This window comes from Micropterus dolomieu, linkage group LG05, assembly GCF_021292245.1.
Source record: "Micropterus dolomieu isolate WLL.071019.BEF.003 ecotype Adirondacks linkage group LG05, ASM2129224v1, whole genome shotgun sequence".
In the NCBI taxonomy this organism is placed as follows: domain Eukaryota; kingdom Metazoa; phylum Chordata; class Actinopteri; order Centrarchiformes; family Centrarchidae; genus Micropterus; species Micropterus dolomieu.
This window is the reverse complement of record NC_060154.1, coordinates 8431208-8447925: the sequence shown is the minus strand read 5'-3', so window position 1 is coordinate 8447925 and position 16718 is coordinate 8431208. Positions and strand designations below refer to the sequence as shown.

At 39.6% G+C, this 16718-nt stretch overlaps 1 protein-coding gene across 2 annotated transcripts in view; it reads right to left on the bottom strand.

Moving 5' to 3' along the window:
* Positions 1-394: 394 nt before the first annotated feature.
* lepr (leptin receptor) overlaps positions 395-16718 on the bottom strand; it is a 56732-nt gene continuing 40408 nt past the window's right edge. For both annotated transcript variants that reach the window (XM_046049667.1, XM_046049668.1), the window contains exons 8-21: positions 15867-16008; positions 13355-13515; positions 13156-13255; positions 12746-12845; positions 11892-12103; positions 8946-9100; positions 8280-8433; positions 8031-8113; positions 7723-7936; positions 4060-4266; positions 3851-3934; positions 3622-3715; positions 3094-3169; positions 395-2506 (exon numbers count right to left, since the gene is read on the bottom strand). In XM_046049667.1, coding sequence (XP_045905623.1) covers positions 1583-2506; positions 3094-3169; positions 3622-3715; positions 3851-3934; positions 4060-4266; positions 7723-7936; positions 8031-8113; positions 8280-8433; positions 8946-9100; positions 11892-12103; positions 12746-12845; positions 13156-13255; positions 13355-13515; positions 15867-16008 — 2706 coding nt within the window. In that variant the 3' untranslated portion in view covers positions 395-1582. The remainder of the gene's footprint in view (positions 2507-3093; positions 3170-3621; positions 3716-3850; positions 3935-4059; positions 4267-7722; positions 7937-8030; positions 8114-8279; positions 8434-8945; positions 9101-11891; positions 12104-12745; positions 12846-13155; positions 13256-13354; positions 13516-15866; positions 16009-16718) is intronic.

The following is a 16718-nucleotide window of genomic DNA, read 5'->3' as shown; positions in this document are numbered from 1 at the left end:
GACAATTAAAAGAACCTTTGACAGGTCTCCACCAGGGTTGTTATGTAATTAGAGTCTTATGTAATAAATCACTACGGCTAATTTGTCATCTCTTTGGGTGGGGACTGTTTGTGCGTACTCCTTCAAACAGACTTTTTGGTCTCCTTAAATGTTCAGTTCTTTGGTTTGTGAAATCTGGTGTAAGAAAACCCTGAATGACCATTTAGGATACACCTCTGAATGTATGTATAAAATGTTCAAGCAAGGTATTTATCTTCATTTAAAACCCTGTTGAAGCCATGTCATGGTTGAAAAGTTGAAAGTTTTTTTTAAATTGTCGTGAACAAGCCATAACCAATAAAGTAATCAAAAACTCAGTGAGAATACCACTGCCTGTTACACAAACAAAGCACACTCACAATAAACACTTTATTTTCACCATGAAAAATAGACAAAATATCTCAATATACACAACAATTTCTGTCAACCAAGTTTCAATGTTTACATAACATTCAATTTCTGTCTTCCTCTGGTTTCAAATATACATTCATTTGTCTTTAATTTACACCAGACAGCAGGTGTTCATGTTAATGGCCACACACAGAAGACAGATATAAAATTTCTCAAAAACTGCAACAGAGTCTCAAATACATTATAGCACCAAGCACAAAAAGACAATTCTTTTTGGGCTGGTGGATGAGTTAGTCCATGCAGATGTTGTTGCACAAGCTGCCTACAAATTCAGTAAATTCTCTGTCCAAAAATCATCTGCCATTACTATAGACCAGATAATGATGAAAGCAGACGTAGTTGGCAGAGTACATCTGCTTTCCCCATTAATTGGTTTAATTTAGTCACACCAGTAGTTTTGAAGGGACATCCAAGATTTGCCTTCACTTCACAGTCTAACATGCTCTGGGGAAACCAAAACTGTGCACATTTTCTCTCTCGCTTTCTGTTTTATTTATTCTCTTTGAACCTCTTTCATGTCTCACAAAAAATGTAGCTGAAACAATTCAAAATAGAATGAAAGACAACTTGTTTTTTACATTATGGTGGGAGCAAATGAGTGAATGTAGGCACACACAGCATTACCATAACGTTTTTATATGCTATTCTAATGTATGAGCACCGATGAAATATGCTTTATTCATAGGATGTTTGAAGCCACAAGATGCCTCCCTCCTCTGTTGCGCCCTTCCTGATGGCTAATATACTGCTTGTACAGTGTACCTGCTGCTCTCTGTGAGCATTACCTGTACAGTAGTCCACTAGCCTAACCTCCCCTGAAAATATGTGAGTTCAATGTTCTTAGCAGGTGCTCCTGCATCAGTAACGGACTGCAGAGGTGCAGTGTGGCACAGACTGGGTTTTAAAGCCCCATAAAGAAAGAAATCCCTATAAACAAAGCTTGTGCCCCTGGCATCTTTTCCCACAGAACACAATAGCAGCATTGATCAATATCAATTTGCAATCATACATGGGTCAAGGTACTTTTTCCAACTCCACACTATGTCTGAAGGAACATATGCAAATCTGCTTTGGTAAACATTGACTCATAGTCCACAACACAACAGTGCACATTTTAATTTAATTTCTCATTTCAGTCTGTGTGAAAGTCACGGCTGACAGGTGACTCTGTTGTGAGTTGCCTCGTGCACTGAGCAGTTCTGAACTGAGGCAGATATTGCGGAGAAAAGCCATGCGTTGCCGCTGACAACAGCTCACTCGTGTCCTCAGGGCCAAGCAAAGGGTGCGACTCCACGGAACAGTCCTCTCTGTTAAAAACTACATTTTTAAGGAGCTCAATTTTTGGCTCCTCTTCTCTCTGCTCCTCGTCCTCGCTTTCCTCATCCTCCACTGGATAGTCCATTCCTAGATAATACAAGTTCTTCTCTTCTCTCACCTCCTCCTCTTTGTCTTCATGCTCTGATGTTTCAGAAAGTTCCTCCACCGAGTTGTAGGAGCAGGAGCACCGCGGGTCGTCAAGCTCCCACAGGCCACCGGGGAAAGATCCAGAAATGTCTGAGTTGTTGGCAGAGAAATTGCCTTCATCACTGGAGCTGCTGCCACTACCATCCTTGTAGTTGATATGAATGTGTTGCTGCTCCGGCTTCGGATCAGAGAGCAGGACAGTGGCGTATGTGACTGAAGACTGGGCGGAGCTGTCAGTACTGCCTGGGGGCTGGTCTGCTGGGGGGTCGACTAGCTGTAACTGATCTATTCTTTGACTCGAACTGGTTAATGCATCCAGAACAAAGGAAGGAGCTCCACCTAGGAGCGCCTCACTCTCCATTGGTTGGGCTTGGTCAACCTCTGGATCAAACACTGGAAGCAAGGAGCTAGATAAGGAAGTGGCTGGTGCAGGAGTTAGGGACACAAGTGGGTCTTGGACTAAAGCTGTAGTTAGAACTGAGAGATCAGCCTTGTCCACTATAACAACTTTGGAAAGGTTCTCAGAGGGTAGGAGCAGCGGCCAGGCTGGCAGGCCTTCAGGAAGTCGGAACAGGTGGTCAAAGGTGTCAGCCTAGAAAGACACGCAAAACATATACAAAAATGTTTACAATATACAGTGTAAAATGCTGTAAAAAAACAAAACAGATGTTTATGCACAGACGTATTGTACGGAGTTTAAGTTTAATAGTTTTGGGAAATGCACTTATTTGCGTTCTTGCTGAGAGTTGAGATGAGAAGATCCGTAATTAAAATTATATTTATATATTGGGGGTTTAATCTGCACAAAAAAACAGTGTAAAAACAGTTGAACAGTGACTTTTCTGGGAATCTCTGTGAATATGCCAGGCAACCAGCTGGACAAAGCCAAGTTAGCTGTTTCCCTTTGTGCCATTAAGCCAAGTTAAGATAACCAGCTGCTGAACGTACCTCCATATTTAACAGACAGACATGACAGTGGCAAAAAAGTGAAGTAGTACAAGGTAGATTTCCGAAAAAGTATTTCTTTAAATGACACCAGGTCTGCTATGAAGTGCCAAATGTTGCAAATGAGTCACATTCAAGAGCAATGAGTCTATAAAATAAATGTTTGAATGCAAGTAAACTTAAGAAAGAAAAAAAAAAAGAGTCATCATTTAAGAATAAAATTAACAGTTATACCTTTTCGAAGTCTAGTCCTTTGGCCCAGGAGCACTTGTTTGGGTCAGGCACATCCTTCCACACAAACCTTTTCATCCTGGAAAAAAATGCAGCAGATTTTTACACTTCACCTCCCCGTCTAAAGACCTTTTCCTCCTTTCCTCCCCCCACCTCAAGTGTAATTACACCCTTGTGACCTCTTAAATGTCACACTAATTTTTCACTGCCATTGTCTCTGCTCCCTAAATGGGATTACACCCCAGAAATTTCCATCATTTCTCATTTCTTACAGGTGTCTGGGTAAAAAAACTAATTCGACATACTCTGATTAATACCTAGTACAAGATTAAAGGGGGGGTAAAAACTATAAAGTGTCTTTTTTTAGATAACATATTGCTGTTGTAGTATTTAAACACCCCAAACTCATTCAATATCAGAAGTTTTACGTGGTGATAGTCTGGGTGCAACAAGTTTTGTGACTGAACACCATTCTTGAGTTGATTTCCTGTAAATGTGTCTTTGGAGTCTTCACTTAACAGGAGCTCTTACTGGTTTTGGGAGAGGACCAGGGTGACAAACAGGACGATAGAGAGGAAGGAGATGATCATCAGCAGCATGTAGGCTGCAGGGTCTCCTCTGGTGGCTGTAACAGTTGGAAAATACACAGACATATAATTAATAACACATTGAAAGTGCTGGCGTTGTGTCATCTTGAAACACTTTAATATTGAATGATACTGATACAACAGACAGAAAAACTGGTTTATATTGGGCATACCTCTAGCATATATTGGCTCCCCTTCTCCATCAGCAAACACAGGGTACAAGTAGAAGCCACACTCCTCAGAGCCAAAGAAATCACCTGAAATGATTCATTAAAATCATGTTGGCTGAGTATACTTGCTTTTTTATATTAACTCACCCTATCAACAGTGACAGTGAGAAATAAAATAATAAAAAAAACAGACAGAGAAGAGATCATGTTACCTCTTAGATAGATGGGACGGTCAGTGTAAGGCAGCCTGGCCCATGTTTCTCCACTCTGGCCTTGGTGATGATCAGAGTCCTGTTGCCTCTGTGGAGACCACTGGACCACCATGGACAGAGGCACAGAGCTGTTGTCCAACAGACTCCAGGACAGGGAGACACATGTGCTGTTGATAGCCAACACACTGAATGAACGCACACAGCGGCCTGCAGTATAGAAAAGAAAAAAAATGAGTGAATACAATTTTTTCAGGTGACTTTTCCTTGTGGTTCAAGTACTATTACACACAAAAACAAAAATATAGCTGTGAGCGGCAATGATCGGGATCCAAGCAAGTCTTGAAAAACGCAACATTTGACATTTTCAGAGCAGAAAAACAGATGCAGATGACTTGAGAGATTAAAGTGATGAAATAATTTGGACTTATTGGAGAAATGCAAACTTGATTTTTACAGCATCACCTTGAGATCAGAGATTGTCATTATATGTACCTGACTACTTACTGGGTGAAATGTTCAACCTGCAACATTTTATGTTTCAAAGGTTTTAAGTTTAAGCCGCACAAACACTTTTAGCCAGAGAAAATTAAGGAGAAAGTGTCCTCGACCCAAATAAAATGACTTACTGACTGAGCTACTGGTGAGAGGCTGTTACAACACACCTTCTCACAAGTTGAGGTAGTGACGTCACATGTGTCAGACCTGGATAGTTTTCTCAGTTTGAACTTAAAACGCTTACAACTGTCAAGATGTTGGTGAGAAAATTCTGAAAAAAATCACACATCATTCTGCTGGTTTTGGGTATGTTTTAAATTATTTTGACAGGATTTGATCCAAAACTGAGCAAAAAAGAAAATGTTGTGCATTCTGTACAAGTTAAAGCAAGATACTGAATATCACTGCAGACTCACTGTTAGACCAATCTAAAAATCCTTTGCGACACTTGATATCGGCCATCTAGAGAATGTCTGTGTTGATTTTGGTAGCGTTTGATGAAAGACTTGTGGAGACATAGATGTTAATTGATTTAGCATATTCTGAAAAATATAGAGTTTGTCACATATCAGTGGATGTGCTGAAACGATTTCACCTCTCTAGGACGTACAGGTGATTTTCTTAGATTTTTTGAAGTTTGGAATGAGAAATGTCTTGAAATTTACATTTATTGTAAAAAGTCACACCCACTTTGAGTATTCATCACTAAATTTAACGCATCAACTGAGTAGTGACCCTATATCGTATAAACCGAATTTTGTACAAATCCAGGCAGCGAATTACGAGGACCGAGCATCTGAACAGACGCGTCAAGTTTGGTTACAATAGTTTAAGTCAATTTTGATTTATGGGCATTTATGTAAAATTGTACATAAATACACAAAAGTAAAAATTTATGGAAAAAAAAAAAACAGATGGAGGTATTAAAATTCTTTTGCTAACTTTTGATAAGCGACATCCGCAGATGATCCTGCCAAATTTTCAGGTCGATTGGCAAAACCGTCTGGAAGGTGCTCGCAAAAATTGGTTTTAGAGAAAAGTGATAGAAGTCTTATAATTTGACATTTTTAGAGCAGAAGACCATTGGAGCAAAGATACAGATGAATCCAGAGAGTAAAATGATGAAGACGTTTGACTCTAAACGAAGAACAAAAACATAAAATTGATTGTTATAGCGCCACCATGAGGTCTATGTGCCATTTTCTTTGCCTGAGTAGTGGGTGGAATTTGCAACCCACCTGCCAATTTTGGTGAGTTTTTTTCCAGAAGTTTTTGTTGCCCAAACACTTTTATTGAAGACAGAAAGACTTATGAGAAAAACAATAGGAGTCCAGCAGCTTCGCTGCTTGGATCCATAATAAAGCCTTTGTACAGAAATGATTCTGTCTCAGGCGTTTTGACTCCTTTTACGATCTCTATGGTCTCTGTGGCTCTACTGGAGGGATTAAATACTATTCTGCCAAAACAAAATCCTTTATTTGATGTTTTGATGATTGTGGTAGAATGTGAGTCCAATATGCACTCTCTTTTAGCTCTGTTTTTGTTCTCTAGCAACTATATGTTCACTAGCTAGTCGCTAACTGTATTTGTCTGTTGTTTGGTGCTGACCAGGTAGTGTACAGTGGGTTTTTAGAGCTTTTTCTCTACAAAACTGTGACTGAAAATGATGCTAGTGTGGTGAGCATAGAGGTGATGAGAGTGAACCAAAACAGTAAAGTTGCAGGCCTGGGACAGCTAAACAATGAGCTGTAACTTATTATAAACCTCGGTAAAGCTGAGGGAAGCTGCAGATTTGGGTGCCAATGACAAAATCTGCACAAAATTCTGTTTGCACAACTTATTAGCAAACAGCTGAAAAACCAAAACATTGAGCTAAAGATGCTAAGAAGGCTCTGTAGAGCTGAGGGGAACTGAAGAGTCAGCTGTCACTATGAGTGACACCTTTTACATACACGTAGTCATGATTCATTGTAAATATAAAAATATTGATTTTAACTCCTTTAAGTAGCATTCTTTTCATATACACCTGAATAAATGAGCAAAGAACCATAACGAGTGCAGATGCTTCCATACAGGGCACAAGAGGTTACAGCATTTAATGGGTTTGCAGAGTATGATGTGAGTCACAAGCTGCTTTAATGTCAACATCAGCTATTGGGCTAATTTATCCTGCTGCTAGTTTGGCTGCAAATAACACTAAAAACACATATTCTCAGAATACTTATGGGAAAATGTCACAAACAACTTCAGGGAAAACCATTTTATTCTGCCAGTTAGTGAAAATACTTTTCTCTGAATTATGAGAAATGAGAAACACACAGCTGTCTCTTTCACACAACCACACAAACACATCCCATGTATTACACAGATAACTGCCATTTAACAAGTGAAACTAATTACCTCTGTTGGAGTGCTGCTAACAGTTTTTACCTACAACAACACTAATGGCAGCAGGAACTCAATCAGAGCCTTTATACGCTATAATGGCTGTCAAAGCTGTCATGTCCTCAGCTTTGATGTACATTTTCTGTGAAATCTGTAACATTCTGTAAAATGTGGCAACATGACAAAGTGGTTAGCAGTTCAGTGCTAACCATCTTGTCTCTCCAGTACACACGCACCTGTGTCTGTCAGTGTAAGCACTGACCATGAAGCTTTTTGATCTTATTGTTTATTGATTGAACCTCTCTTTTGTCAACTTGTACATTTTTTCACAGTGCAGTAAAACTGCAAACACTTTTGATTGTATGGTTTTTGTGGGTCAATGTCAAACACACTGTCTCAGGTATCCTTCAGACTTTAGGCTACAGAACAAGAGACAGGCTCTAAGATTGCTGCAGATGTGGTTTGTGTAAAGAAAAAAATGGTACTGTCACTGCATAACTGCCCTGTTGCTCCAACAGGGAAATGTTCCTGCAATATTAATGTAATTCTGAGAATGTAGAACTTCATGTCCTAAATCAGGGAAAACCGCTTATAGGGATCACGGTTACGGTGATCAACAGCTTACATGGATCAAAAAGCTTGGCAGTGACAGCCTACCCTTTATTTTCACGCCTGTTAAAAATTCAGCAATGCAATGAAACAACTTTCACGCTGTAGCTTAGTAGACTATTAGCACTACAGATGTTGATGTATTCCTCTCTTTCTTTTTTTCTTATTACTCACGTTTGGGCTGTCTCTCCAGCGTCATGTTGATGTTGTTAGTAGAGCTGCCCAGACTATTGTAGGCCTCCACAGTCACAGTTTGGAGCAGCTGGTTCCACTCAAAGCTGTAAGAAGACACCAGCTCGATCTTCTCCCTCGTCACTGAGCCACTCGAGGCCTGGTGATGGACTATAAATCCATCCACACAGTAAGAGTGCCCTGATGTTTGGAGATGCTGCAGGGAAAAAAGCATGAAAGCTAACATTTGTAATGGTATGTCTTAATTATGAGCATGAAATTGTTTTTTTTTTATATTTTAGTTTGTGTACCTCAAATAAAAGAGTGACATTAGTCTGGTTTCTGAATGGATCATCTTGAAGAATTCTCCAGAAATCTGGACCACGCTCTGGAGCTGAGGGGGAGGCATACAAATGCATCACCTGACAACTTTTACCTCTGTGTTATTGGTGGAGTAGATGGTGTAATATGTATTGATGTGCCAAGGTTGTCGTTATCTTAAAAGCTTAGTGTTTGTGGAAATGTTGTTCAAGAGTGAAATTAATGGTGTTCTACTGCACCTCTGCTGTTCTGAGGTGTGGAGTAGACCGATTCGCTCCATTCGCTCCAGTAGCCGGTGCCGTTGGTGTGCATGCAGCGTACTTGTACCACATACATCCGGCACATGTCCGACACTGCGACCTCTGCCCATGGCACCCGCACTGGACTCTGGACCTGCAGGCAGGACATTTAGTGCTCATGCTAGATTTTAAAAAATGAATGGAAAATATCTGATCTGTGTGGTACACACATCTGTTTCTTCTGTCTAGTATCCAATTTACCAAAGCAAAGAGAGAAATTTATTTCCTCATCTTGACATGTCCAATTACCAAGATCTTTTTCAATCAGAGGGCAAGAATATGGTCTCATATTAGATCATGTCACTGTCAAGGTGAGTCCATGTCAGAGTGTCCTGTGTCATTGAAGGAGATATGAGAATTATTTACCAGCTGAATATGTTTGTTCCTGTTGTTCTAGGTAGATAAACATATTTCTTACAGGTAGAAGAACATTTTGAAAAGATAACAAAATGTAAACCATGTCGCTTTTTAGAATAAAATGTCCTAATCACCCAATAGTCACATTCAAACTAATATTTAGAGGGTTTGCAATGTTGGGCCATCTTCTATTTACTTCCTGCAATAATTGGTTTTCGATAAAGATGGGTGATATGCCACTAAGCTCACCTTCCACTCTGGCTGGGCTCTCACAGCAGATGCTGAGAGGTACCGAAACTGACACTGGAGCCCCTCGACTGGCAGAGACGGAGGCTCCCATGTGACCATCAGGACCCCACTGCTTCGGCTCACTGCTTTCACGTTAGTGGGTGTGTGGGGTTTCACTGCAGGGGGAATAGCATGGAAGAAGTGTGTGTGTTTGTCTCATGCAAATATTTGCATCTTATGTCATGCCATTTATTCCTCTCGATCAATAGTAACCACTATAACCTTTTAAATAAAATTGCATTTTCAAAATATGCCAGAGAATATCTCAATTAAAGGAGAAAATTAATATGCTTAGGATATTTCCGTAAGCTATTTTTATTAAAACACACAAAGACTCTCAGAACACGTGAAATAAATTCCATGACAAGTCGTGACAAAAAGCAATTCACCTTGGATGGACAAGAAAGTTCCCTTTTCCCTTGATGCCCTTTTCAACTTCAGTGAGAAATGTCATCAATCTTTTGTTTGCTTTATCATAACCTAACTTTTTAACTGCTTTATCATAACCTAACTGAAAGAAAAGTACATTTTTAAGGTCAAGGTCAAGGTCAAGGTGTCTTTATTAGTACCCGAGGGTAAAATTTTTGTGCAGACAGGAGACTTTCGGCAATCCATACATAAAAACATCAAAACAAACAATAAGCATAGAACATTATAAAATATCCAAAGCCTAAAACTTCTAAAAGGAACATGGCAGTGAGCCTCTACACCACCACCCCCAAACCCCCACCCTCCTTACCCGCCCGCCCCCCCTGGCTAAAACACATAAGGTGCTATACATAGCAAAGAGTGTCATCTACTGCTATTTTTATTCATTAATTCTATGGCAGTGGGAACAAAAGTATTCCTATATCGTTTGGTTCTACACCTAGTGGCAGCAAACCGACATCCAGAGGGGAGGAGCTGAAACTCAGCATGTAAAGGGTGGGAACAGTCTCCAATAATGAAACTCGCCTTATGCTGTAACTGATTGGAATAAAGACCTACAAGGTTGAGTTGAGATTCACCTATGATCTTACTAGCCCACCTAACAATTTGGTTCAAAGAATTGTTGTTCTTCAAAGACAAATTTCCAAACCAAGATACAAGGGAGAACGACAAGACCGATTCAACAAAAGCATGGTAGAAAAGGATCATCATAGATTTATCAATATGAAATCTGGACAACTTTCTGAGGCAAAACAGACGCTGGTGACTTTTTACATACAGACTCACAATTTTTTTCGAAAGTCAAATTAGAGTCTATGACAGTCCCAAGATATTTGTAGCTTTCTACACAATCCACCGCCTGGTCTTTGATGACCGTAGAGTAATAATTAGAAGCACTATTTCTAAAATCTATGATCATGTCTTTTGTTTTTTCTATATTTAACTCCAAATAGGATTTGTCACCCCAGGAGACAAACTCTTCAATAATAGGACCATGACCAGATTCACCACCATTTAACAAACTCACAATAACTGTGTCATCAGCATATTTCAGTATCGTTCTGTTTGTATACATGCTTTGGCACATGTTAGTATACAAAACATAAAATAAGGGTGAAAGAACACAGCCCTGTGGTGAGCCAGTCGATGTACACAGTAAATTTGACAAAATGCCATTTACTCTCACCCTCTGTGTTCTGTTTATCAAAAAATCCAATATCCAACCCACCAAATTCTTGCTGAGGCTAAAATGCTCTATTAGTCTTTTGGCTAAAATGTGAGGTTGGATAGTGTTAAAAGCTGAGGAAAAATCAACGAACAACAGTCTGGCATGCGTCTTTCTCCCTTCTAAGTGCTTAAGCAAGAGATTAAGTAGAGTAATTGTAGCATCCTCAACTCCTCTATGTGCCCTATAAGCAAACTGCATAGGATCTAGGGCTTGCTCAGTTTGCCTCACAATCTCCATCTTCACAAGCTTTTCAAAGGATTTCATTACAAGCGAAGTGAGGGCAACTGGCCTGAGGTCATTTAAAACCTTGGGACTATTGCTTTTAGGAACCGGAATACCAGCCTGCTTCCAGAGTTTAGGTACATGTTGTAGATATAAAGACATATTAAAAATATCATGGAAAATAGAACTTAGTTGTCCTGCACAGTGTTTCAGTAGTTTGCCGCAAATATTGTCTGGACCAGGACTCCTATTTAACTTCTGTGAAAAAAAAGATTTTTCAACTGCTCCCTGGTACAGGATGAGGTGATGATTGTCTTTAAATTTACATCTCAATTCATCAACTTCATCTTTAAAATCAAACTGATCAAATCTCAAATAAAAATTATTAAGAGCATTGGCAAGCTCGCTATTTGAACTGAAACCATCTATGACAATATTAGCTCGATTCACACTTTGCTGTATACCGACAATAGTTTTCAACCCGGACCATGCTGAAGCAATATTCTTCTCAGCCAGTTTATTCTCTATTTTACATTTATACCTTTGTTTAGCCTTTAGAATTTCCACTTTAACCTCCTTTTTTGCTACTTTTCTTTCTAATGTCCCTCCTTGATTGTAAGACAGCATCTTCTTCTGTAAGCTAGACTTAACTGCTTTAGACATCCATGGTTTAGTATTTGGGTAAACCTTAATCTTTTTGGTGGTAATAATCATATTCTCACAAAAAGTAACATAAGAGCAGACCACATCAGTGAGTTCATCAATGTCCTTACAAGAGTCTTTAAACATCTCCCAATCGGTACACTCAAAGCAGCCCTGAAGACAAGCAATAGATTCTTCAGACCAGATTTTAACCTCTTTAGTCTGAATTTTTTCTCTTTTAAGGACAGATTTATATGTAGGGAGTAGTAGTACACAATTGTGGTCAGCAGTTTTAATTTATTTATATGAAACGCTGTAGTGGAAGGAGTGTCATTTTTTTCCCTGTTATTTGTGATATGTTCCACACATGAATCCATCTTGCTTACCATGATCTATAGGCGACAGGTAGATGGGTTTAGACCTGATAGGGCCCAGTCGGGATGGTACTTCTAACCACAGCTTGTAGCAGTTCATCCTCAGAGGCTGAATAGTGCAGGTCTTCAGCCTGGATGGCACCTGTAGGCAAGGCCCCATCTCCCCCACTCTCTCACCCGCTCTCTCCCTCTCCTCCATCACATCACACGGCAGGTCAGCCCACCTGAATTTTTTTTTTTTTTTTTTTTTTAAATAAAAAATAAATAAATGTAGACCTTGAAGATTATGTTATTTTATTCCTGTAGGTCCCTTTCTTTTTATAAAATCTCATCAATACATCTCAAAAGGTACAGTATAGACCCAAGTAGAAACCTCATAACGGTTAAAAAGTTAAGTGTGCAACGCTGGACACATCTCATCCTTAACAGTTGCCATCTTGGCTACATAGCGGAAGGGCAGGGACCATCAACCTATTTTCAAACTTGTGAAAATGGCGGCCAAGGAAGCTGCAGCCATTGCGATTGCCCACATAAGCAAGTAAAAGAAGTAAGAGCCCAACGGCCATGTTTGATTTGAGAGAACACCTGCCTGTCGAGATTCCCAATCTACGCAAGTAATCGCATAGTGTACACAGTGTACTACAAAGTAGTGTTATATTGTGGTTTCTCCATTAAAAAAAAATTCTGTTGTTTTGACGTCCCAAGTACTGATGACATTGATTTATAGTTTAGTCTTCAAACATCACTTCACTCTGTGCAGGGTTGGACACAATTTCTAGGTGGTACACTGTGTTGTTTGTACAAACGTTGAATACACTGTGCTAAAAGGAGAAAACTGTACTGTAAAATGTAAATTGCTGCTTTACCTGGATCTGAATTTGGGTTTAGTCCACTGTGTGTTCTTCCAGCTACAGTCCATAGCGTCGATATCACCGTTAGTTTCGCAGTTTATATCGATGGAAGCTCCTGAAACATTGCAGGGACAATTTTAGGTAACGATAGGAAACTTCACCTGAGACAGCCTTTGTGCACTGGGGTTATTTTGGTTCACAATGTTGTGCTGCCACATGTCGCCACTCGCCTTCCCATCTTTGTCCACTGCAGCAGAAAACTGACGCAATAAAGGGACGTGGACTTCCAGCACCTTGGTGAAATGTTATTACAGTCTTAAAGTGTACATAAGTAATGTCTTTCTTTCAACATGTAACAGTGGTAGTAATAGCTTTTAACTTTGCATAATATTTAGCTTTGCTGTGTTTGGTTTTAAGAAGCTCACCTTCTACATAGATCTGGCTGTATGGGATGGTCCACTCCTGAGTGCACTGCAGTAGGTCATACATCCGAGTCTCTGAAGGACGCACTGTGATCTGGCTGACCTGTTTTGGGAAAGGAAGAGTCACATCTATGAAGTTACACAGAATTAATTTCCCTTTGGAAATGTTGGAAATGTTCCCAGAAGCAGAGGTTTTTCTTACCCATTGGTTGACTGGGTGGTACTGGCTGTGATGAAGCCGCTGTTGGAAGTTGAGCATCCACATGGCTGTGCTGGCGTTGATGTTGTGATCGTTGAACACACAGTACACGGTTACATTCTCTCCCGGTCGTGCCACCACTTTCTCAGGGATGTAGCTCACCGCTGCACGCACACACACACACGCACGCACAAGCGCACACACAAGCGCACACGCACGCACACACACACACTTTTTTTATACAAAGCACCCTCAAGGAATGAAGACACATAAAGAAAAGAAAAAAAGCTAAAAAGTAATGAAGGAGAATAAAACAAAGACCCTCAGTTGAACAAACGTCTGACTCATTCTCATTCACCCAAAGTTTCCTTGTACGTTTTTACAGAAGAAAAAAAAACTTTTGAGGGACTTCGAAGACATTGTTTTGTTTGTCACATGGTCGGAAATGGTTTGAATGTGAGGGCGTTATCTAACCACCTCCTCAGACGTAGCTAACAAAGACATGTGTTCTGCCAGCAAAAACAAAAGAAACGTGACTCATCAGCAAAACAGGTAAACAGCTCAACAAGAGAAAACTTGAAATTTTTAGTTTCTATTTCTGTTTTTGGAAGACTTGAGATTACTCATAAGTTGTTGAATCTCACAAACTTTTACCCACCATGACATATTTTTGCACCATGGTCAGGTTTCCTGATGTGATACAGAGTAGAAGAGCAACCCTTTGAAGCTGGTAGCCACACAGACACCTATTATGACAACACAAAACACTACCAGGCACAAGTCTCAAATGGTCTGTTGTGCTGTTTAAAGCCCTAAGGCTGATGTTAACATTTTAATTAGCAGTGTGATGCTGCAAAGCCCAAATGAACAACCAGCCAACATGAACATGTTACAGTCTCTCACTCAAGGAGTCTGCAAACAATTCTCGCTCTCATTTTTCAGTTTCATCATATTAAAAAAAGACGACTGTTAAGAAGTCTGCACATGGATCACTGCTTCATGTTCAGCTTACTGAACAGATTTGATGCATGCAACATTTTCAAGCCATCATGTCATCCTGTTTGATTTGTAGTTGGTCATTAACATCGAGGTCGACCACTGAAGTCTACTGACGCTGACCATACTGAATGAGTTCTTCATTAATAGCATAGGCTAATGAGCTCCACTCATTTTAACAGTTCAGCATTAACATAAATCTACCTGAAAGATAATTGAAGTCAGTGATGAATCCTCGTCGGCTGGACTGCTCAGAGTGAGACTTAAACTGTAGCCACTAGGAAAATTTTTATAATGTTAGCTAGCCAACTGAATTGCAAAAATGGCTGATTTTAAATCACAGATTTTAGAGCCATAAAATACCAAATAACCTTTCAGTTCAGCTGTTGCAGTTCTGAAACAACACAGTTAACAATAGAGTTTCAAAACAAAACATCAGCAGTGAGCTTTTTTCCTTTTGATTTTGTTTCCAGATTTGCGCTGCATTCTTGGTTTATGCAACAAAATTGAAAAGAAAAGGCCTAAGTTCAGCTTTTCTGTAATCATTATTGATCATCTAGTTGGATGCTTTGTAAATTTGGAAACAAAACTACATCTCACTATAGGAAAACAGAGGAGCAAATTTGCAATATTTCAGGCAGACTGACAGAGAACAACCACTAAGAAAACAAGAGAAAGGCTGTGAAATGCCTAAATCCCTGTTTAATAATCATAAATGCTCAATGATATCATCCAAACCACCCAACAATGTCATAACAAAATCAATCTGTAATAATTTACCGCATCTCCCTGATTTGACTAAAAGAGCAGCAAACAAGCTTGAATTGCTGATACCTTGAAAACTGGTCAGTCTCTATTGACACAGGTAGTGCTCTTAATATTTTCAAGGTTTGTTTTTTTTCCCCATCTAATTTCAATCACAGACCACATCAGCAGGTTGTAAATATAATATGATCAAAATACTGGATCAAACAAGAATAAGAGCCTACAACCATACTTGATGCTCTGTAAGTCTGCAGTTGAGCATGTTAGCGTTTGCTAATTAGCACTAAACACAAGATACAGCTCTAGCTGATGGTAATGTCGATATATTGGACAAGGAATAGTCAGGAGATCCAAAAAGTCATTAGGAGTCATCCCCTGGGCAATTCCATGGCAATCTATCCAATAGTTGTTAAGTTATTTCAGTCTGGACCAGACTTAAAGAGCCACGCTGCTAGTATGGCCAAAAACACTATTTCTATGTTGTTTTATGCTAAATTCAACAAACCCCCTGCCGTTCTTCAAAGAATTCCAAGAACAGTCATAGACCCCCTGTCGAATATTGTGGTTCTACAGGGATTTTCAAACAATTCCACACAAAGTGCAGGATTATACTAAGTGACATATTCACATTACAGAGGAAAAAATTATTCAGCTTGTCCAGTGTGTGAGTAAAAAGAACAGAAATGTTCACTCTATGTCTTCTGTATTACTCTATTTATCTCTTTATGAACAGTTGGAAGGGAATAGTTCTTACTGTCCAGGTAGATGTGGTGAGGTTCACTCCAGTCGCTCCACACTGAAGGCTTGTTCAGGCTGGAGGCACGAACCTGGATGGTGTAGTTCAATCTGGGCTTCAGATCCAGAGACAACCTGGGCTCTCCAGGTGCAGAAACTACCTAAAGACAGCAGAGAGAGGGAATCAACAAATACACAAACACACAAATCAAACTGACAGGATAGCTGGGCGTGTTCTGAAGTGAACAATGACTCAAATCATAATCATAATATGACTGCGGTTGCTTTATGGTGCCTTATAAACTGTAACTGTTACCAAAACACACAACCAGGCTGTGGACGTGGTGTGAGTAGACACCTGCAAACTCTGGCAGTTTTCCATGAAAGCCTTTTACATTTGTCAAATAAAAAAGCTGACTCTGGGGTACATGATTTGTAATGTTTGTATGGAGGTTATGTGGCTCAGGTCTGTTAAGCAACAACTGAACTTGCTGGGCATCCTCCAAGATCCATATTCCTCACAAATGTTTACAGTACATCAACGTCCATAATGTAATTTTACTTTGTTGGTCTATTCTACACACACACACACGATTGCAGCATCCCACCATTTTTTTCCCCATTTCATGAGTTTTTCCTTACCTGATTCGATTGTCTCAGAATAGAGGGTGTCAAATTCTCTACAGATTTTAAAACACCCTTGAGGCAAATGTGATATTGGGCTGTATAAATAAAATTTCTTGACTTCATACCAAGTCTTAATACCCAAACTAACAGAAAATATATAATACAACTATTGAAACCATATTTTATTTATGCATCTATAGGAGTCTTAAACAGAAGGTCTAAAGTCTCACCCCGGGATGAATCA